This window comes from Enhydra lutris, unplaced genomic scaffold (assembly GCF_002288905.1).
Source record: "Enhydra lutris kenyoni isolate GAN:26980312 unplaced genomic scaffold, ASM228890v2 scaffoldscaffold24, whole genome shotgun sequence".
NCBI lineage: Eukaryota > Metazoa > Chordata > Mammalia > Carnivora > Mustelidae > Enhydra > Enhydra lutris.
In genome coordinates, this window is record NW_019154108.1 from 7,317,600 (window position 1) to 7,341,902 (window position 24,303).

At 40.3% G+C, this 24,303-nt stretch overlaps 1 protein-coding gene across 1 annotated transcript in view; it reads left to right on the forward strand.

Annotated features, from left to right (window-relative positions):
* The window catches only part of LOC111150881 (WD repeat domain 64), a 136,385-nt gene that overhangs the window by 12,259 nt on the left and 99,823 nt on the right, over positions 1-24,303 (forward strand). The window contains exons 3-7 of the mRNA XM_022508551.1: positions 10,199-10,301; positions 11,876-11,979; positions 16,635-16,745; positions 19,424-19,638; positions 22,716-22,850. Coding sequence (XP_022364259.1) covers positions 10,199-10,301; positions 11,876-11,979; positions 16,635-16,745; positions 19,424-19,638; positions 22,716-22,850 — 668 coding nt within the window. The remainder of the gene's footprint in view (positions 1-10,198; positions 10,302-11,875; positions 11,980-16,634; positions 16,746-19,423; positions 19,639-22,715; positions 22,851-24,303) is intronic.

The following is a 24,303-nucleotide window of genomic DNA, read 5'->3' on the forward strand; positions in this document are numbered from 1 at the left end:
TCAATCCCAGGATGCCAGGATCATGACCCAGGACACTTAAACAACCGAGCCACCCAGGCACCCCAAAACTGATTCTGAATACAAATCTTTGTTGTAGCAATGCCATAAAAAGGGGTACTTTCTTTTTCTAGATTTCATATTCAAATGCACTTGGAAAAATGAACGTTTATAGAATAATGAAACCTTGTAACTCAACTAAAACATCACCTAGACCTTTCTTTTTAATTTATAAGGAGAAAAATTAGATGTAAAGAGATCCAAGGAAATGTGATGGTATTAAGTTTATAAAACTAGTCAGTGCTAATTTTGGTAGAGATACGATCCACTTTTCCTACAATACAATGTTAGTCTACATTTCCAGTGGGCAATTCATAAACACATTTTTTCCTAGGAGCATACTCAAATTAATTTTTAAAAGAGGCACGCAACACCACATGGGTGCCTACAACTCTGTTCTCCCCAAAGTGATTTTAAGTGAATTATTATAAATCTAAAACTCTATCTGCTAACTTCAAAAATATATTTTTTAAAGATTTTATTTATTCATTTGAGACAGAGAGAGAGCTAGACAGAGAGTGAGACACCATGAGCAGTGAGGAGACGCAAGTTCCCCGCTGAGCAGGGAACCTGATGCAGGGCTCCATCCCAGGACCCAGAGATCATGACCTGAGCCAAAGGCAGTCACTTAGCCAATGGAGCCACCAAGGCTCAAAAGTATTTTTAAAATGCTCCAGGGTAGATTAAAAAAATAGGTTGATACCTTGGGGCGCCTGGGTGGCTCAGTGGGTTAAGGCCGCTGCCTTCGGCTCAGGTCATGATCCCAGGGTCATGGGATCGAGCCCCGCATCGGGCTCTTTGCTCAGCAGGGCGCCTGCTTCCCTTCTTCTCTCTCTCTGCCTGCCTCTCTGCCTACTTGTGATCTCTGTCTGTCAAATAAATAAATAAAATCTTAAAAATTATAAAAAAAATAGGTTGATACCTTGCAGGTTTTTGTTTTCTTCCATCTGCTTTTTTTATCTCCTTCGAATATTTTACATGTTCCTCATGTAATCTGGGAAAAAAGTGTAGTTTAATAAATGAATCACTTAAAGCACGGAGCAAGTCCTTTAAATAACATAGTTAAAGAAAATTAATACTCTAATGCATTATTTTTTTTAAAGATTTTATTTAGTTATTTGACAGAGATCACAAGTAGGCAGAGAGGCAGGCAGAGAGAGAGAGGAAGGGAAGGAGGCTCCCTGCTGAGCAGAGAGCCCGATGTGGGGCTCGATCCCAGGACCCTAAGACCACGACCTGAGCCGAAGGCAGAGGCTTAACCCACTGAGCCACCCAGGTGCACCTCTAATGCATTATTAATACTAGTTATAAAGTATTCCAGACATGTCGCATGCACAGCGACTCATCTGAAATTTAAATTGTTGAAAGAGAAATTTGAGATCTTTGAGGCTATAATTCATCATAGGAAATACGTTTTCTGCTCTTTAAAAACATTGATTAAAACATTTCTTTTCAAAACATAAAGCTTTAGCTGTCTTTTGTGAAGGAGTTTATCTGGTATAAAGGTTCTCAAGTTTTTCCTCGGGAAATTAGTTTTTAGCATCCTTTGGAAATTATTTATGGTAAACAGTGTAATATTGTGTTATTACAAGTGAGAGTAGCAAAATTTGCCACTTCCCTAAGAGCAGATGTCCTATGGGATGGCATGTACCTATAGATATGACTATAAATTACATGTAGGACAGACTGCATGGAGAATGTGTTGTCTGGACAGGGAGCAGAGGGCCCCAGCGGATAGCTTCGAACTAGCAAAAAGGACACCTGAGCCGTGCTTCTATACTGTCTCCTGCAAAACTGAGAATTATATTTGCTCAAATGCTGATATTAATTGACTTCCTACCTGGTACTTGGAGCCATCTGGGTACTTTTTATTTATTTATTTTTGTATTAAAATTTTTTTTTGTTATTAACATATAATGTATTATTGTTTCAGGGGTACAGGTCTGTGATTCATCAGTCTTAAACAATTCACAGCACTCACCATAGCACATACCCTCCTCAATGTCCATCACGCAGCCACCCCATCCCTATCCCCCTATCCCCCAGCAGCCCTCAGTTTGTTTCCTGGAGATGAAGAGTCTCTTATGGTTTGTCTCCCTCTCTGGTTTTGTCTTGTTTCATTTTTCCCTCCCTTCCCCTATGATCCTCTGTCTTGTTTCTCAAATTCCTCCTATCAGTGAGATCATATAATAATTGTCCTTCTCTGATTGACTAATTTCACTTAACATAATACCCTCCAGTTGCATCCATGTCATTGTAAATGGCAAGATTTAATTTTTTATGGTGCATAATATTCCATTGTGTGTGTATACATATATATGTATATTCACACATATACACACACACACATACATACACATATATATATGCGTACATGTATATACATATATATGTGTGTGTGTGTGTAATATATATCCCCCACATCATCTTTATCCATCCATCTGTTGATGGACATCTAGGCTCTTTTCATAGTTTGGCTATTATGGACATTGCTGCTATAAACATTCTGGTGCACATGCCCCTTGAGATCACTACAGTTGTATCTTTAGGGTAAATACCCAGTAGTGTGATTGCTGGGTGTAGGGTAGCTCTATTTTCAACTTTTTGAGGAACCTCCATACTGTTTTCCAGGGTGGATGTACCAGCTTGCATTCCTGCCAACAGTGTAGGGTTCCCATTTCTCTGCATCTCCACCAACATCTGTCATTTCCTGACTGGTTAATTTTAGCCATTCTGACTGGTGTGAGGTGGTATCTCACTGTGGTCTTGATTTGTATTTCCCTGATGCCCAGTGATGCTGAGCACTTCTTCATGTGTCTGTGGGTCATTTGGATGTCTTCTTTGTCTGTTCATGTCTTCTGCCCATTTCTTGTTTGGATTATTTGTTCTTTGGGTGTTGAATTTGATAAGTTCTTTATATATTTTGATTACTAGTCCTTTATATGATAGGTCATTTGAAAATATCTTCTCCCATTCTTTCTGTTGTCTTTTGGTTTTGTTGACTGTTTCCTTTGCTGGGCAAACTGTTTATCTTGATTAAGTCCCATTAGTTCATTTTAACCCTTGCTTCCCTTGCCTTCGGTGATGTTTCTAGGAAGAAGTTGCTGCAGCTGAGTTCAAAGAGGTTGCTGCCTGTGTTCCCCCCTAGGATTTTGATGCATTCCTGTCTTACATTGAGGTCTTCCACCAGTTTTGAGTCCATTTTTGTGTGTGGTGTAAGGAAATGGTCCAGTTTCATTCTTCTGCAGTGGCTGTCCAATTTTCCCAACACCATTTGTTGAAGAGACTGTCTTTTTTCCATTGTATTTTCTTTCCTGCTTTGTCGAAGACTAGTTGACCATAGAGTTGATGGTCCATTTCTGGGCTCTCTTATTCTGTTCCATTGATCTGTGTGTCTGTTTTTGTGCCAGTACCATACTGTCTTGATGATTCCAGCTTTGTAATAGAGATTGAAGTCTGGAATTGTGATGCTGCCAGCACTGGTTTTCTTTTTCAACATTTCTTTGGCTGTTCGGGGTCTTTTCTGGTTTGATATAAATTTTAGGATTATTTGTTCCATTTCTTTGAAAAAAGTTGATGGTATTTTGATAGGGATTGCATTAAATGTGTCAATTGCTCTAGGCAGCATAGAAATTTTCACAATGTTTGTTCTTCCAATCCATGAGCATGGAACATTTTTCAATTTCTTTGTGTCTTCCTCAATTTCTATCATGAGTATTCTTAGTTTTCTGAGTACAGAGTCTTTGCCTCTTTGATTAGATTTATTCCTAGGTATCTTATGGCTTGGGGTGCAATTGTAAATGGGGTCAACTCCTTAATTTCTCTTTCTTCTGTCTTGTTGTTGCTGTATTGAAATGCAACTGATTTCTGTGCATTGATTTTATATCCTGACACTTTACTGAGTTCCTGTATGAGTTCTAGCAGTTTGGAGTAGAGTCTTTGGGTTTTCCACATAAAGTACCATATCATCTGCAAAGAGAGTTTGACTTCTTCTTTGCTGATTCGGATGGCTTTTATTTCTTTTTGTTGCCTGATTGCTGAGCTAGGACTTCTAGTGCTACATCGAATAGGTGGTCATAGTGGATATCCCTGTCATGTTCCTGACCTTAAGGGGAAAGCTCTCAGTTTTTCACCATTGAGCATGATATTCATTGTGGGTTTTTCATAGATGGCTTTGATGATATTGAGGTATGTACCCTCTATTCCTCCACTGTGAAGAGTTTTGATCAAGAAAGGATGCTGTACTTTGTCAAATGCTTTTTCAGCATCTATTGAGAGTATAATACATTTCTTGTTATTTCTTTTTTAATGTACTGTATCACATTAATTTATTTGCAGATGTTGAACCAACCTTGCAGCCCAGGAATAAATCCCACTTGGTTGTGGTGAGTAATCCTTTTGATGTACTGTTGGATCCTTTTGGCTAGTATTTTGGTGAGAATTTTTGGATCCAAGTTCATCAGGGGTATTGGTCTGTAATTCTCCTATTTGATGGGGTCTTGGTCTAGTTTTGGGAATCAAGGTAATGTTGGTCTCATAAAATGAGTTTGGCAGTTTTCCTTCCACTTCTATCTTTTGGAACAGTTTCTGGAGAATAGGTATTAATTCTTCTTAAACATTTGGTAGAATTCCCCTGGGAAGCTGGTCTTTTGGTACCAGTTGAGACCGGATTTGTGACCCAGAATGTGATCTATTCTGGAGAATGTTCCATGTGCACTAGAGAGGAATGTGTATTCTGTTGCTTTGGGATGGAATATTCTGAATATATCTGTGATGTCCATCTGGGTCCAGCAGGTCATGTAAAGCCTTTATTTCCTTGTTGATCTTTTGCTTAGATGATCTGTCCATTTCAGTAAGGGGAGTGTTAAATCCCCTACTATTATTATATTATTGTTGATGTGTTTCCTTGATTTTGATTATTAATTGGTTTATGTAATTGGCTGCTCCCATATTAGGGCATAGATATTTAAAATTGTTAGATCTTCTTGTTGGATACACAATTTAAGTATGATATAGTTTCCTTCCTCATCTCTTACGATAGTCTTTGGCTTAAAATCTGATTTGTCTGATATAAGGATAGCCACCCCAGCTTTCTTTTGATGACTTAGCATGGTAAATTGTTTTCCACCCCCTCACTTTAAATCTGGAGGTGTCTTTGGGTCTAAAATGAGTCTTTTGCAGACATCATACTGACAGGTCTTGTTTTTTTATCTGTTCTGATACCCTGTGTCTTTTGATTGGGGCATTTAGCCCTTTTACATTCAGGATAATGACAGAAAGATATGAATTTAGTGTCAATGTATTGCCTGTAAGGTGACTGTTATTATACATTATCTCTGTTCCTTCCTGGTCTATGTTGCTTTTAGGCTCTCTCTTTGCTTAGAGGACCCCTTCCAATATTTCCCATAGGGCTGGTTTTGTGTTTACAAACTCTTTTAGTTTTTGTTTGTCCTGGAAGCTTTTTATCTCTCCTTCTATTTTCAATGACATCCTAGCTGGATATAGTATTCTTGGCTGCATTATTTTTCTCATTTAGTGCTCTGAATGTATCATGTCAGTCCTATCTGGCCTGCTGGGTCTCTGTGGATAGGTCTGCTGCCAACCTAATATTTCTACTATTGTAGGTGACAGACATCTTGTCCCGAGCTGCTTTCAGGATTTTCTCTTTGTCTCTGAGACTTTTACATTTTACTATTAGATGACAGGGTGTTGACCTATTTTTATTGATTTCGAGGGTGGGTTCTCTGTGCCTCCTGGATTTTGATGCCTGTTTCCTTACCCAAATTAGGGAAGTTCTCTACTATAATTTTCCCCAATATACCTTCTGCCTTCCTCTCTCTTTCTTCTTCTTCTGGAATCCCAATTATTCTAATATTGTTTCATCTTATGGTATCACTTATTTCTTGAATTCCCCCCTTGTGATCCAGTAGTTGTTTGTCACTCTTTCTCTCAGCTTCTTTATTCTTCATCATTCGGTCTTCTGTATCTCTCATTCTCTCTTCTGCCTCATTTATCCTAGCAGTAAGAGCCTCCATTTTTTATTGCACCTCCTTAATAGCTTTTTTTATTTCAACTTGGTTAGATTTTGGTTCTCTAGTATCCAGAAAGGGATTCTCTAGTATCTTCCATGCTTTTTTCAAGCATGGCTAGTATCTTTATAATCATCATTTTGAACTCTAGTTCCAACATCCTACTAATGCTCATTATGTCCCTAGTGGTTGGTACTGCCTCTTGTTCTTTTTTCTGAGGTGAGTTTTTCCACTTTGTCAGGTTGTCCAGAGAAGAACAGATGAATGAAAGAACAAAATGTTAAAAGGGTAACAACAACTCCAGAAAAATATAAATATAAATATAAGTGTAAATATACATATATATATATATATATATATATATATACACATACATACATATATATATATATCTCAAGGCTGGTGAGTTGTAAGAGCCACACACTTGATTTGCGGTGTATATTGGTCTGTTAGAAGAAACTGCCTCCCAAAATTTTAAAGGAAAAAATATATATATATATACACAAAAATAAGGGTAAATATGATGAAGGGATGGAATATGACTATAAAGATGAAAATTAAAAAGATTTTTAAAAAGGAATTAATAAGAAGTTGGGGAAAAGAAAAAATAAATAAATAAATTTTTTAAAAGGAGAGAATGTGATCAGGCAGGAGAGTAGAACAAAGCCATACACTAGATTTAGGGTATATTTGGGTCTGTTAGAAGAAACTGTATCCCAAAACTTTAAGGAAAGAAATATATATATATATGTTAAATACAGTGAATGGATAGCATATGACTATAAAATTGAAAATTAGAAAAAAGATTTTGAAAAAGGTGTTGAAACAAGATTTGGTTAAAATAGGAAAGAGGAAAAATTTTTCAAAAATAAGAAAAGAGGGGCGCCTGGGTGGTCAGAGGGTTAAGCCTTTGCCTTTGGCTCGTGTCGTGATCTCAGGGTCCTGGGATCAAGCCCCGCATCGGGCTCTCTGCTCAGCGAGGAGCCTGCTTCCCCCTCTCTCTCTGTCTGCCTTTCTGCCTATTTGTAATCTGTCTGTCAAATAAATAAATAAAATCTTAAAAAAAGTAAATAAAAAAAATTTAAAAAAACAACAAAAAACAAAAATAAGAAAAGAAAAAATAAAGAAAGTTTTAAAAATTTAGCTTTGAAAGACTAAAGAGTCATGGGGAGGAAAGCCATGAATTCTAGGTGCCGCCTTCCACTAGAACTAGAATTCCTCGGTTCTCATTCACCAGTGAACTTGGTCCGGCTGGAGGTTCTCGCTGATCTTCTCCGGGAGGAGCCTGTTGCCGTGACTCTCAGGTGTCTTTGCCTGAGGCCAAACCGCACTGCCCTTGCCAGGGGCGGGGCTAAGCAATCTGCTCGGGTTCGCGCTCGGAGCTTTTGTTCCCTGAGCGCTTTCCATACCGCTTTGGAGGACGGGAATGAAGATGGCGGCTGCCCGGTCTCCAGCCGGAGGAGCTGAGAGCTCAGGGCCCCACTCCTCAGTGCGCCCTCGGAGAAAAGCCGTCAGTCCCTCTTGTCTCCCTGGTCTCAGGCTATGCTCCGAGCTCACCCGGCCTGTGGCTGAACATTTCTATCTCTGGCATGTGGCCCCGTTTGGAGTCTCCCCAAACCCGGCAGATTCCTGCTGCACTGCTTCTCCCAGAGCAGGAAGGGGAGTCTCCCTGGAGCTGCCACTTGTGGTGTCCCTGCTTGAAGAGCTGTGGTTCGACTACCTCGGATTATGATTTAAGGTAACCCTGAGCTGAGAGCTCACTGCTCAGCTCCGTCTCTACCTCTGCCTTCCCCGCTCCGACACCTGGGAGCTCTGCTACGCTCAGACACCCCCGGTCTTCCTGTGACCCCGAGGATCCTGAGACCACACTGTCTCTGCCAGGGCTCCACCCCCTGCTTAGCCTCTGGAGAGACGTCCCTCTGCGGAGCTGACTTCTGAAATTTCCGATTTCCTGCAGCTGCTCTACTGCTTGCTGTTAAGTGGCTGATGGAGGCTCCTCACCACCACCACGGTCGCTCCCCATATACCGCCTCAGATTCACTTCTCCACAAGTCCTACGTTCCAGAAATGGTCACTTTTCTGTTCATAGAATTGCTGCTGTTCTTTTCTTTGATCTCCTGTTGAGTTTGTAGGTGTTCAGAATGGTTTGGTAACTATCTTAGCTGAATTCCTTGGACCAGAGGAAATTTAGGTCTGCTTTTCCTCCGCCATCTTTTTCCTCTGACCCATCCAGGTACTTTCTTGTCTTCCTATTTACTAAGTAATCTAATCATGATTTCCTCATTTGATTCTGACACCAAGGTGTGAGGTTGGGGTTATTATTTTTTACAGGTGGGGAAACTCAGGCACAGAGAAATTAAGGAAGGGCCCTGAAGTCATGTGACTAGTAGGTATAGAACCTGGCTTTAGACCCCAGTGCTAGTCAAAAGAACCAATATAGCCTGTCAAAGGCCAGCCTTCCACATCTGTTCTCAGACACTTAACAGATATGCTGTTGCTATGTCTGTAAGAATTACTGCAAAATTGCAGATTGAGTTAAATAACTATCTGTAAACTGCTTTCACAATATAAGTATTATAGACATACAGAACTCAAATTCAGTAATAATACATGTGGTGTGCAGTTCTCTGACCCTGAGAAACCCTGGAATTCATTAGCACAGAAATTATCATCTTTAACATCATCGATTTACATTATTATCTAAAAATTATGCCTCACTGTAGTCTGGAGTTAAATTGGTTGCAAGCATTTGCCATGTTTTTGTTGCATTTTGTGCAAGGAATGTAAATCAAACTGAACTGCACTTTAAAAATGAGTATATGATAGGCAGAATTCTAAAGGTGCCCCCTTCCAAGATCCCATGCCCTGGTTATTCAATCACACACTAATTTAGCTACTGCTACAGAAGGATTTTGCAGGTGCAATTAATGTTGCTAATCAGCTGAATTAAAGTAGGGATATTATCTGGGATTATCTGCGGTGGGATGGGGGGCAGTGTGATATTTGAAGGGCCATTGCTGGTGTGAGACAGAGGACCCATGTCCTGAAACAGAAGAGAGACCTCTGGGCAGAGCCACCAGGGAAACAGGTGGGTATTATGGAGGGCACGGATTACATGGAGCACTGGGTGTGGTGCATAAACAATGAATTCTGTTACGCTGAAAATAAATAAATAAATAAATAAATAAAATTTTTGAAAAATAAAAAAAGCTAATATATGGCTGATTTTGATTATTTTCAGTCGACTTGGTCTCTAGATCTTTTATACCAAAAGCGTGGCCCCTCATGAGGAGCTCATTAGAAATGCAGACTCTCTGGCCCCACCCCAGACCAATTAAATCAGAATCTGCACTTTAAAAGGATTCCCAGTGGTTTGTACATATGTTAATGTTCAATTTGCCACAGTTCATTCCTTCATTCACTGACAGGCGCTAACTAGGCTCACCTGTATGAGAAATAATTGTGTCCTTCATTTATGAGAATTTTACTTCTGCTTATTCACAAGACAACTGAAGAACAACTATCTTATTTTTCAAATTCCTTGGAATTACAGAATTTGACAATTTATCTACAAATAAAGAATACTCTTCCTCCTTGGGATTCTCTCATAGTAATTTATTTTCATGCAGTGCCTAGAGAGTAACATTTGGAACAGTTAAATAGAGAAACTATACTATCTCTTAAATGCTAAAACTCCCCTTAGTAGGGATGAAAAACTTGCCCAGGAAGATTTATGGAAAATGGGTAGGAATGGCCAAATTCGATGTCAAGGTTCTCAGTGGGGACCCTGTCTGATGAAGGCTGATTTGATTGCCAAACAAAAATGTTCGCTCCTTAAAGAACTGTGAGTCTGAGCAAAGACACCAGCCTGGTACACCAATTCATCCATCAGAAAGAAGAATCAGCAACTGTGTAGAAATCACGGGCCATCAGCATAGGATGTGTTGAATATATTTAGCTGCCTTCTCTGGCTACGGGCAGTGCCCTGGCATTTAGAAAGCAAGGTGTTGACCATTCATCCAAATTAAACTCCAACCAATATCAAACCTGTTACATTACAACCAATTTTGAGATACTGCACATGTTTATATGCGTGTTGTTTGGCATTTTAGATCTTTGGATACTTCTCCTCTGAAGAAGATTCTCTTGCATCCCAGATGGATGAAGAAAATTTGGTTTTCCTTATTTCCAGAAAACAGCGAGTTGTAATTTCAGGTGATATTTTTAATTTCCTTTCCAAATGAATATGGGTTTTAACATTTTCTTAGAAAAAAATTGGGAGCTGAAGACAGAAATTACACCTGCAGTTGAAAATAGCCCAGGTTGGGGGGAGCCAAAGGAGAGGGAGTGGTGGTAGCTTGGAACAGGACACTGTTCTTAACCTTCCTTTCATTAGTTTTTCTTTATACTGTTTTCATGTTTGTTTCAGTATAAGGGTTCCCTAGGAGTCTTTTAGACATTTTTTCCCCTATTGCACCCCCTGCACTCCTCCCCAACTCCATGACACTTTAACATGTCAGATGTACTATGTATCTGTTTACGTAAGTTTGTGTATCTGTGCTTTATACACAAAAAGAGCAAGACTCATTTACGTCCCCCAAGAACCAGTCTGCACCCCCTTGAGGACTGTATTTTGTCTTTTGAGAATGCGTGGATTAGGCTGATAACACTGGAGTATGAGATATGTCCACTTGCTTTTCCGAAGAGCTTACAATTATGAAAACTGATCATGCTGGAAAGAGGTCCCATATATATGGTTTTATCAATTCAGCACATAGGCAAAAAACCAACCAAACAAACAGAAAACCATGAAGGAATTGGGTTGGTTTTTTTTTTCAAAACACTCAAAAACAAACAAAAAATCCTTAATAACAACATTGAGGTGGTTTTATTCTCTTATGCCCAAAAGCCCGAGATCATATTAGGCTTTTACTCTGTGTAAATCATGATGGTGACTGTTGAAAGAAAGGATTCCTGAGAGATGTGGAAATCTCAAAATGGAATGATTCCAAAAGATGTTTGCAAAACATGTTCTCTGCAAAATATGTGGCAGGAACATGAGTATATATACATTTTCTCTAGGAATTCATGCAGGACATCGATATGGAAAGTGTCATAGATTCAGATTAGTATCTCCAGGGATGATGATAAAGCAATAAGATGTCCATCGACAGATGAATGGATAAAGAAGATGTGGTTCATATCTACAATGGAATATTACTCAGCCATCAAAAAGGATGAATACTTACCATTGATATTGACTTGGATGGAACTGGAGGGCATTTTGCTGAGTGAAATAAGTCAGTCAGAGAAAGACAATTATCATATGGTTTCACTCATGTGGAATATATAAAACAACACAGAAGATCATAAGGGAAGGGAGGGAAAATGGAAAGGAAGAAACTCAGGGAGACACACCATGAGAGACTCAACTCTAGGAAACAAATTGAGGGTTGCTAGAGGGAAGGTGGGTGAGGGATGGGATAACTGGGTGATGGGCATGAAGGAGGGTACATGAGGTGATGGGCATTGGGTGTTATATGCAACTGATGAATTATTGAACTCTACATCTGAAACTAATGAGGTACTATATGCTGGCTAATTGAGTTTAAATACAAAAATTAGTGCTAAGAAAAGCAACAGGTGCTGAGTTTTATGGTTTAATCTGCTTTTTCAGCAAAAAAGTAAAAAGTTTCTTTGCTTACTCTTTTCTTTTAAAAACAAACCTAACAAATTAGTTTCAGGATCTTGACTGCTGGGAACTGAAATGCATATTATGTTGTTGGCAGGTAGTAGAAGACGGGATGTGATTAAATGCATTGTCAAGGTCCCTCAGTTGGATTTACTAATCACAGCTTCTCAGAAAGGATTGATAACAATCTTTAATAGCCAGGTAATTTGACAGCTTGGAGTCCCCCCTCCTCCCTCTTCCCTTCCTCCTTTCATTCACGTGTTCATTCTTTCTTTCCCTCCTTCGTCTCTGTCGTCTATGCACTATGCATACTTATCAGGTGCAACAGCAAACATAAACATATTTCAGAGTTATTCCAAAAAATAAAGACAGACGTTGCTAAAAACAGAGGATTGCTAAGCCCTGGAGCAATTTTTGAGATTTTGGTAACTGCATTTGGCAGTGTTCCTCAGGGAGTATTTTTTTTTTTAATATTTATTTATTTGTTTTAGAGAGAGAGCACGAATGGGAGGGTCAGAGGGGGAGGGAGAGAGAATCTCAAACAGACTCTGTGCTGAGCATGAACCCAGACACAGGGCTCCATCCTAAACCCTGAGATCATGACCTGAGCTGAAAGCAAGAGTTGGAAGCTTAACAGACTGAGCCACCCAAGCGTTCCTCAAGGAGTCTTACCAAGCCATGTGGCATCAGCATAATTATAGGATGATCCTGGATAACTTCTTGGATAAAATCAGAAAAACTCACGAGACAAGTGATTTTGTCAGAATCCTAACAAGTATAGAGGGTCCCAACAAGAACCTTGGACTTGGAGTTAAAAGGTGGTTCACATTCTGGCTCCTATGTTTTACCAGCTAGGCTGTTAAATAGGGAACTTAATGAGGCAACTTATTATGCCTCTTCTCACATTTATGAAATGACACCAGAACCAGTCCTCTCTCCCTCAGCGGGCTGTAGTGAAGGTAAATGACACAATGAACGTAGAAGCATTATATGAACGATAAATTCCCATGTCCATGTAGGGCATAACTATTACTGTCACTTCTAAATTTGTAAGTTTTGGGCTTCCACTTCCAAACCATGCGAGATTGTATTGGAATGGGTAATGATATAGACCACACAGTATTTCACTATGAAAATAAAAGGGACTGTCAAAAAAATAAATATCAAAGCAAATAATTCCAGTGATGGGTTCATTTCAAGTTTTATACAAGTAAACTATATTTAAAATGATCATCAAATGATTACAATTTCAACAGTAATGTTTAGCCCTTCAGGGATCAAGCTTCCTGGGCCCCGAGGAGGGGCGGTTGAAGGTTCCTGGTGTGGACATGGAGCCTGGCGTCCCTGCCCAGCTCGGGCACTTGCCGGCTGTGTGTGTGTTACCTATGCATCTCCATGCCCTGGCTCCTTCATTCAGAACTGAGGCAGCGGTGCTGCTGGAATTAATGCACACAAAGTGCTTACCTAGCACCACTGTGAGCACTCAGGACATGGTGGTGGTTGCAATCATGGACAAACGGTGTGAAACAGAGCTGCGTGGCCTCATCTAAACATGAAAACTTTCCTCGTTCTCCTTTCTCCTTGGTGCCTTACTTCCCTTCTCATTTTCTTTCATTTCCTCAAAGATAGAACAAAGATGGAATGTAAAGAAGAACACGAGAAGAAAAATAACGATCTTCCTGATGACATAGCTCAGGATTATGTGAAATGAGTGAGGGGGCTTTTTCATATTCCACAGACCTCTCTCTCATGCATGCAGGCACACACACTCATTCACCCATGCTTAGAGGTGCGTACGTGTACATTCACAAACACATCTGTGTCTTATAAAAACCATGAGGTTGGAGAGAAAAAAAAATGCTTAAAAATTACTTGAAGATTTGATACACCAGGGGCGCCTGGGTGGCTCAGTGGGTTAAGCCTCCGCCTTCGGCTCAGGTCATGATCTCAGGGTCCTGGGATCGAGCCCCACATCGGGCTCTCTGCTCAGCGGGGAGCCTGCTTCCCCCCACCCCCGTCTGCCTCTCTGCCTGTTTGTGATCTCTGTCTGTCAAATAAATAAAATCTTTTTAAAAAAAAGATTTGATACACCAGGAATAAACAGCATTTTGAATGTTGTAGTGTCTTACATATAGGATGACACATTCTGTGAAAAGCTAATGTTAAGGTAGGTCACAGGAAAAATTTATTAAAAGGTAGTTTTGAACAACATAAAATATAATAGGTTAATCCATAATTTAGGCTCTCTGTAAAGTACAATACACATGGTTAAGGATTTTCACGGTGTTCTCTAGAGGGTTTGGTGATAGACATTGTAAATGTCATTAACAAAAATTCTTCCAAAAAAGACTAGGTTTTCAAAATTCAGAAGATATCCATCAGGATTATGTAACTTTTAAGGGTGGTAAAAGAAACTGAAGCATGTGCTTTCCACTAAGGATGGAAATAGAGAAGTAGGAGAGGAAAATCACAGGAGTTCTGTTCTGGGCTCACCAGTTCCCTGAGGGCACTTAATATTTCCCGTCTGGAAAAACGTCCCTGGATGGAAAAGCATCTTTGAACTCTTCAGATGAAAGACAGTCTGAGATGACCATGACTAACAGTTTTAGGGACTTTTCACGTAATCTATTCCTTCTGGGCAGCCGTTTTCTGTACTTTTCCCAAGACCACATGACCATGCAAAAGAAACTAGGTCATTCATAGACTTCAAATACTGACCTTGACCTTGGAAGCAATTAGCATGCCCTAAGGGGAGAAGAGGCTGCTCAGGTAGCTTACAGGCCTGTGTGGACTAAATCTATTTTCTCTACCTGCACGTACCCAGGCGTGAGATTCATGCAGTAGATAACTTACCCAGTATGAGAGGAAGCCCACTGGGCAGAGGTTCTTGCGTCTCAGGAACCTGAGAGATAACTTCCAAATGAAGCCGTAATTTCCCCCCGCACACCAAGCTGTATTCATACTGACCTAGTTAGCATCCTCTCAGACCACTCTTGCCGTTGCTGTTAGTAGTATTTTGTATTCCCCCTTTTTGATATCCTATGTTGCTCTGAAAACTAAAGAATATGAGACAGTTTGCAAACGGAAAAATCATTAGTACAGTGTAATCTAAGAGCACAGTTATCAGGCTTAAAGGCAAGCCACAGAAGCACCAACTGTGGGGCGCTTGGGTGGCTCAGTAGGTTAAGCATCTGCCTTCTGTTCAGGTCGTGATCCCAAAGTCCTGGGATCGAGCCTTGGGTCTGGCTCCCCACTGAGTGGGGACCCTGCTTCTCCCTCTCCCCCCAGCCTCTGTTCTCTCTCACCATCTCTGTCTCTCTCTTTCAAATAAATAAATAAAACCTTAAAAAAAGAGAAAAAAAAAAGAAGCACCAACCGTGTCCAAAGCCAGCAGTGAATCATTCCACAGAGCCAGGTTTTTGAGGGAAAGGAGAAAGGAGAAAGGAGAAAAGGAGGAAACTCACAGAAGGTAGGAATGACAAGTAAATTAAACCGTAGAGATATGTTCTTTTAGGGCCAACTTTCTCAATTTTTATTATAGTGCCAATGAGCTTTCATTCTTCTCCTCCTTTGTTTATAGATGAGAGTCCAGACCAGCACCAGTGTTACGGTAAGTACATGTTATAAACTCCTAATGAAGTCCGCTTTGGGAATGTGCTGACGGTTCCTCCATTACTAGTCACAATCTCAGTGCAGATCAAATAGGCTCTAAGAATAAGATGTCTTCATACTGTGAGTCTGTGTGACTTGGATCCGCACTAAACCTTGAGCAGCAGCAGAGGACCCTCACCTCGCTTACTGAGGTTAAATTTATTTCAGAGAAGCGCTGGGAGACATGACTCCCTGGAAGCTTCCATTTAAAAGTCTCCCTAAGGTTTTCCTGAGCTCCCCCTAATGAGGAACTAAAAAAAAAAAAAAAAAAAAAAACAAACCCAACACTCTCCAAGTTGTGAGAACTACAAGGAAATGGCCAAGGGAAATAACTTGAAAACATCGTAAACTTGGAAATTGCAGAAAATATTTGAGTCCGATTTGGTAATTTACTTAATCCATATTGCTACTCGGAGAAGTGAACTTGCATTTGTAAAGCTGTAACGAGTTGCTCTCAGAGTCCCACCATGGCTTTGTGAGAGGTGTGGGGACATGCTTGCCTTTCCGCCCTGCTTACAGGCACTGAAGGCCCTGAACCACCCAGGAGGTCACCAGGCCACCTGGCAGACGAGTCTGCCTTTTCTCTAAGCCTCGGAGCATTCGCTTCTGAGGCTGAAACAAAGGTTAGAATTCCTAACGTAGGTCTGAAATGCGTGCCGCAGTGTAGGGTGCACAGTATGCCCTCATCAACAGGGACTGTTGCTCTGTTCTTGTTGTGTGTCGTTGACATGACCGATCCCACCCATGCCAGCTTGGTGACTTCAGGCAACACAAAACAGACTCACCGGGCTCAACTCGGTTATTGACCGGATGATCACTAAGGTCTTTAATAGCTAAAACTTGTGTGCATGGGGACAGGGCCGGAGAAGCGGCTTAATCTAGCCTCCCCCCGGCCCCGTGGAGAGGTGTTCTCCCCACAGTGAAGAGTGCACAAAGATGCCTGCTCTGCTGGTGTCTCTTTGCCTCCAAGGAGCTGTAACAAGCATGAGCTCGTTCCTCACTCTCCAGCTGACGGTGCTGAGAAACTCAAGGGAAGTGTCAAAGGGCGAAAGAGGAGAGCCTCTTCTCCGGACATCAGAGAAGAGACATTGCAAGGCTCCCCTGCAAGGAGATGTAACTGACCTACTCTTTAGTAAGTAACCATGACCTTGGATAGACCAAAACATGTGACACCCGCCTCTCCCAATTCTGTATTTTCCCCTCAGGACACCTCCTGGATCACAGGATGTGATTACCTCTCACAGCTGAAAAGAATCGTCGCCACTACAGAAAGGACCATCATTGTCTGGGATTATAAAGCTCAAGGCAGTGGCCAGGTACGGTGCCAAGAGGAACCCTCCAGGTACCGAGTTTTCTTTCCACCCCACGAGGATGTGAGCAGTCCGCTGCCTCTGCCCAGTGTCAGTTCCTCATCTGTAAAATGGGGGGGTTTAGCTAATCCGGTCCACGATTAAACAAGTTCAGCGTTAATATTCTGTGAGGCTCATTAAAAAGGAACACTCTTTCCATTTAGTGCCTGTTTAATTTGGCAAAACTTGTTTTGTTTTTGAGAGAGAGAGAGAATTTCTTCCTTCTCTCATACCCTTCTCGGAATCCAGGTATTAACTTTTTGATTACGTTATCAAGTTCAGAGCCTTTCCCTCCAGTTCAGCTTCATTTGCTAAGAAAATTACTAAAAATCAAATGACTCATTCTGGCAAAATATCTAATGGGGCAGATGCCAGTGTTGTTCCTTCAGTGCCTGACATGTTACCACTAAAGTAATTTACAATATTTACCGAGCACTCGCAGACGTATAGAAGTCATGAACAGGTTCCCTGCACTCAAACGAAACTCAGTCTTGAAAGATGTCATGAAAAGACATAAAATATAACATAATGGTATAGCAAACTATACAGTAAAAACAAACAAACAAAAAAAACAAGGGCACTAAGAGTTCATGGAGAGGCAAGATTGTACAAAAATGCCCTCAGGAAGTGGCTGACTTTGAAGGACGAGGAGGATTAAGAAGTCATTAGCCTTCCTCCGTGCCCTGCTTGTCCCTAGGCTCGGTGAAAAACCAAACTTGTCATTCCTGTCCCCATTGTTGCACCCAGCGCATGATGCCAGGATGACTTGAAAGAAGGCAGATTGTTGCCTCGTGTCTTTTGTTATGGGATGTGTCACCGTCTCATGGTCTGCAGCCTCTTCTCTGTCCAGCTCTCTCCAGTTTTCACTCTCACTTTTCAGCCGCATGGAAGCCTCCAGCTCCTTGAGGCCGTCCCCTTCCGTCCTCCGTCCCCTTCCTCTCCCTTCTTTGCCTCCCTGCCTGCACCAGCTGGGCCGATCATCTGGGCTGAAGCCGTCCCCACCTCCCACTCTCCTAAATCCTTTGAAACTCCAGTCCTGGTGAGATGTGACAGCCTGTTTCTGTGCCCTCACGGAGGCTCAGCCCTCCTGGAGAAAAAGACGCGAAGCCACCACCATTCGCATCACTGTAAATTCAGGGTCTGCAGACTCCTCTGAGGATTCACTGGTTCTGTCAACGTCTTTCTTGTCCTTGCCAAGTCACTTTCCCATCCCTGGCAATATTGCAAAAGGGTGTTACTGTCCTCAGGCTCTCTCCGTCTCAGCAGATGTACTTGTCCCTATTTTCCTGAGAAATTTGAGTCTATGAGGCTTGTCCTCTTCCAAATTCGGGCTCTCCCACCCACAGCTTCTGTGAGGACACCCTACTTTCTTCCTTCCTTCCTCTCTCTGGAGGCAAAATATCCTTGCATCCGCCACTCCCATTCCCTCCTGCCTCATGCAGGGCCAAGCTCTTCCCTTTTGATCTTTTTTGACCTTCATCTGTCCTTCTGGGCTCCTCATGTCAGTCGCCTCTGAATCTTTCTCTGGACCAGTTCATGCCAGATCAAAGGTCTGTAGGTCCAGACCCGGGGACCTACAGTGGCCTCTCCAGTCACTCGTGATCATAGCACCCTTGTTTATTTCCCCAGAGCACTTCCCACGATCCGAATGAAATGCTGTTTTTATACCTGCATTCCTGCGCTGGAATGGTAGTTCCGCCACATCAGAAACTGGCCTTCTTTATCAGCATATGCCCCATGCCTAGAACAGCTCTTGGCACATCGTAGGTGCTCTGTGATTATTTGTTGAATGACTGAATGACGCTCTAAATATGTTCAAATCTCACTCATTCTAGAGGAAACAAAACAAAAAATTTTTATTTTTTTCAAAGATTTTATTTATGTATTTGAGAGAGAGACAGAGCACAAGCAACCAGAGCGGCAGGCAGAGAGAGACGGAAAAGCAGGCTTCCTGCTGAGCAGGGAGCCCGACATGGGGCTCGATCCCAGGGCCCTGGGACCATGACCTGAGCCGAAGACGGACACTTAACCGACTGAGCCACCCAGGTGCCCCAAAACAAAAAAAATTTTAAATACTCTTTTCTTCTATCTTAGGTAGAGACTGAATTCTGGGACAGCCCTGGCTGTACAGCTTAGTGAACCCAGCACAACAGCCCAGGGGCAGCTTGATAGATGCTTGCTGAATATTTCTGGACAAACTTGGATGTTAGGATATGTGTTTCCTGATAACTTCTTATGACATAATTGGGGTGTTAATACTTGATTTTCCTATTTTCCCATACAGTTTTACGTCAGCAGTCTTATAACAGCCAAACCTTCTTATGCTTCCCATTAGGATCGCCTTACAAATCCAAGAGAGGGACATTCATAGCAACCAAACAGAAAATCTCATTAAAGTATTGAGCCCAAGGTACCTCACCTTTTCCCCCAAAAGTACCCAAAGCACAATGCTGCACTCACAGTGAATGTTCATTAACTTTTACTTGGTTAACTTTTTTCTTTTTTCAAATTTCTTTAACACAATGTGAATATCTAAAATTAAAAATATCAGAAAGTAAGACTTTCGTCAAATAATAGGGCAATGATTTCTATGTGGACATTTAGAGCAATGTAACAACTCACTGAAAGCATCCTTCTGCTTCTAGGAAAACTATTTCGTCATAAAGCCTATGGATCACTGCCTTCTTTGTGTGTGTGTCGTGTCTTTGCCCAACCAGCTCTGCAGAGACGACATCCTCTTGGGGGATGATGGTGGTTTCGTGAACAAATTCACAGTAAACAGTGATGACTTTGGACTAAAGCAGGCAAAATCCAAGAAAAAACTACAAAGCCAAGTCTTAGACTCAAAGAACTTTAAAAGGTAAGGGTATCACATGGGCAGTTGAATTTTTCTAATAATAGACAGTGTTCAAGTATTTGTATAGTGAATGCAATGTACCAGGCCCTATGGTAGAGATCTGAAATACAAAGCCGAACAAGAAACACTTCTTACCTCAAGGAACTTCCAGCATAACTGGGAAGAGAGAGAGGAAAATTAGCCACTGGAATTCCAATTGTAAATGTTATTGACAATTAAAGTCTATAGGTACTTGAGCGAATTAAAGTGTGTAAATTAAATGAAAAAAAAAACTAAATCATGAAAAAACTGTAAAATATATATATATGACTATTTGCTAGCACTTGAATATGGAAAAAGATCCTCAATGTAAAAGCAATGGATACAGAATTCAAAGAGAAAATTGGGTAGATGTGAAAAAAAATAAAAATTTCTGGACATCAGAAGATAACATTTTAAAAGTAAATAACAAACTGAAGGGGCGCCTGGGTGGCTCAGTCAGTTAAGTGTCTGACTTAATTTTGGCTCAGGTGATGATCTCACGGTCCTGGTATCGAGCCCCACGTAAGGTTCCATGCCCAGCAATGAGTCTGCTTGAGGACTCTCTCTCTCTCTCTGCCCCTCCCCCCCCTAAAATAAATAAATCTTAAAAAAGTAAATAACAAACTGTGATAAATATACTAAATATGAGAAACAATGGGTTAATACTCTTTAATAGTTTTGGCATTTCAATTAGAAAATAATCATTCCCCAAGAAAAATGGGCAAAGACTGTGAACAGATAATTTATGCACAGACACACATAGTGCAAAGAGTCAATAAACATTTCAAAGTGATCATCAGGCAAAAATGCTAACAATTCTCTCCAAATGATGGGATTCTAGGTGATTTTTTGTTGTCTTTATATTGGACTATCTTTTACATTTTTACAGTAAATATATATTACTTTTATTAGCAGAGGAACAAAGAAGTATTCTTAATCAAAGAAGTACAACTTAAAATCGGATAAAATTTCTAACAATGAAAATGGGGTAGGGATTGAAAATGGGGCAGATTCTGTAAACGGGCAGTCTCACAAACTATCAGTGGTGGAAGTATGAGCTTGATCCCTTTCAGGAGAGCAGTCTGGGAGATTCATTGAGTGTCTTAATAAACCTTTCTACATTAGGACCCAGGATCCTCATGCATTTAAAAATATAAGTATGGTTATCACAGCATTGTTTCTAATAGTAAAGTCACCAGTGTCCAACAAGGGAGGAATAATTAATTTAAATGATCAATCATTTAGGTAAATAATTCAGATATTATATACATCTATAACAAAATGTAATATAGTTTCCACAAATATGTTTACGTTTTGTAAATATGTCCATATAAATATAATACATTTATATGTAAAATATATATTTTTGTCAGACACCTTTTTTGGTTGGATATTTAAAATACCAAGAGTGGGGGCACCTGGGTGGCTCCATGGGTTAAGCCACTGCCTTCGGCTCAGGTCATGATCGCAGGGTCCTGGAGTCGAGCCCCATATCAGGCTGTCTGCTCAGTGGAAAGCCTGCTTCTCCCTCTCCCTCTGCCTGATGCTCCCCCTGCTTGTACTCTCTTTCTGTCAAATAAAAAAAAAATAAATAAAATAAAAAGCTTTTAAGTACCAAAGGCATTCAGTAAATCATAGTATAAGTATATTAGGGAATGCCATGCACTCCTATTTAATAATGTTTTGAAATATATTTAATAACAAGGAGAATGTTCATGATAAAATATTAAGGGAAAACATTTAACTTTTCTATGTACCTCATATACACTATTAAGCACTTCATTCCAATTACGACAGGCTCTTGAATAGAAGCTGAGACATTAATTTTCTTTCTGAGATTTTTGTCACCCATCAGAAAATTCCATGGCCTCTTTCCCATCCCTGTTTCCATTAGCTGGATATGTTTGAAATGAGATGGGGGAATCTGAGGAATCTGAGGAATCTGGGTACAGCTAAATGAATGCTAATTTGCACTGGTTCTTTTGGGTGATTATTTACATGTAGATGATTTAATCATATAGAGATCTTCATGTACATGATTTAAATTATTCAAGACTGAAGTGTATAGATGGTCTGAGTAGGGAAGCTTATTCTTACACCAACAGATTCTCAAACTAACAAAATGAAAAGTATTAAGGCCAAAGTGGTAATTAAACTCTGGAGCTATCATTAATGTTTTCCTGCAGTAGATATTCACATAATTCATTCATTTTAAATGGGTGGGGGTAAGGGCATGGGTAGAAAACACCGGTATGCGAAATGTTGTACAAATTAAAGGAGGAAGTAGCCAGCACCAGAGTCCAAATTAAACACAGTCTGGCATGGAGGAAGAAATCTCTCTACTCTGTTGAATCCCATATTGTCGAACATTCCCGCCTTGAGTTCTAAACACCTCTACTCCTCAACCCGAATCTCAGGAACTTGGGAACAAGAATTTTACCTTAGTCATCCTTATGTCCTTTTACCTGGGATACAGTAGGCACTCCATAAGCATTGTGAATGAGGAAACATATATACCGTAAAACAGGAGTAAATATAACAACAGGAAGATGGTTTCCTCCAGGTTAAGACAAGAATTCTACCATAAAAGTTTTGACCCCTAATACTAAGCCTGTCACTGAAATGTCCTGTGCACTGATGAGCAAGGCTTTGGAGCCAGGAATACAACTGTCCCAGCCTCAGCTTCAGTAGAAACAGGGACTACCGGGGACTACAAATTTCCCCAGTTTTCTAGTTCTGAAAGTATTCATGGGAAATATGAACATGAATTGACTCATCCAAAACAAAATGAAACACAGTCCCTTTGGATGACCCGAATTTCTCAGTAAAGTGAGGATAATAGTGCCCGTATTAGACAGAGACGCTTCTAGGTTATTCCTTTAATTCTGAATCTACAGCTCGGTATTTGATTTGATAAATACATTTTTATTTTTCCATTTTAAATATGCCAGATGATAAATAGTTAAACGGTTAAAAGTGGTATCACGTACACGATGGTGTCCCGTGTGCAAGCTTGTGTGTGTCTAACGTAACCCCTCCTTTTCTTCTTCTCTTTGCAGTGTTAAAAGGAAGCTGCATAATGACTGGGTGATGAAGATTAGATACATTACACCTCTAAGCTGCTTTGGGTCCTGCTCCTTAGACAGTGTTCATTCCCTGGTTTTGGAATCCTTGAAGAGACTTGAGGATAATTTGTAAGTACAGTAGTTTGTGTACATGAACTTTCTGCGACTTCAGACTTTTTACAACTACTAAGACCATGACGGCCCTGGAGTTTTCAAACTAGTTTTTAGAAACATCAGGTGTGAATGATTCCATTTACTTGACAAGATTAATTACCTTTTTAGGAAGTCATGGATGTTACTCATGCAAATTGGAATATGATGTGTCCTCCTAGCAACAGTTTTGCTCATCTGTTGTTTATTGCCACAATCTTTGGAATAAATCAATACAGGTGCATCTATAACCATATTGTTATAGTTCTGGGGGTAAGACTCATTCTTACATGTCAACCGGCTAACCTGTGAGTGTCTGTAGCACAAACATCATGTTCCATGTATAATAAAGACATGAAATGGCTTTCTTATAGACAGGTGCATTTGAAGAGTATGTAGTCTTATTTTTAATCTGGTTAAATATTTATTGATAACTATTCATATGTAATAATTATATAATATAACCATAACTATATAGTACCTATGTGTTAATAATTATATTTACATATGATAACTATAAAACAGATGCTATACTTCAATTTTCAGTTTTAAAAATGTGTTAAGTTATATGCTACAACATGGATAGACCTCAAAACATGATGCTAACTGACAGAAGCCAGACACAAAAGACTGCACATTCAATGATCCCATTTATATCAAATGTCCAGAAAAGGCAAATTTATAGAGATAGAAAGTAGATCAGTGGATGCCAGGAGGTGGTGGTAAGAGAAGGGATCTGAAGTAGAAACAGGGAAACTTTTTGAGATATTGAAATTGTTCCAAAACTTACTGTGGTGATTGTTATACAACTGTATAAATTTACTAAAAATAACTGAATTGTACATTTACAAATCAGTGAATTTTGTGTTATATAAGTTATACCTCAACAAAACTGTGTTAAAAATGCATAGAGACTTCTAGTTTCCAGTCTAGCATGTGGAGTTTGGAAGTCATCACTTGGCCCTAACAGCAGGTGAAAAAGACAAAACTAAAAAATCAACAGCTCTTTTTAAATCTTTCTTAAATCCTTAAAGAAGTGAAGTCACAGATCAAACTGCTGTCCTCAAATTTGGAGAGACAGACAGGCATATACTAAGAATCACAACTTACCAGAGCAGAAATCCAAAAACATATACCTCTGGGAAACCAATATACTGTGATAGGAAAACCTAAACTGTGATTGACAAATCACTGGGGGCTCAACATAGAAAAGCCCGGGAGTTAAAAAATCCAGGGACCTAGTTAAAGGGGTCCCCATACTTTTGTGAATTTTACTTCCAGGAGCTCAACCAGTTTCCCACAGTGAATATTGGAAACTCCTCTCCTGCTTCTGATGGGGAAGAGGAAAATGCACCACATTCAAACACACCCAAACATTCTGTTAACAAAGTCTGTCCTCAAGCAAAACCATCTTACCAGATCCTAAACTATT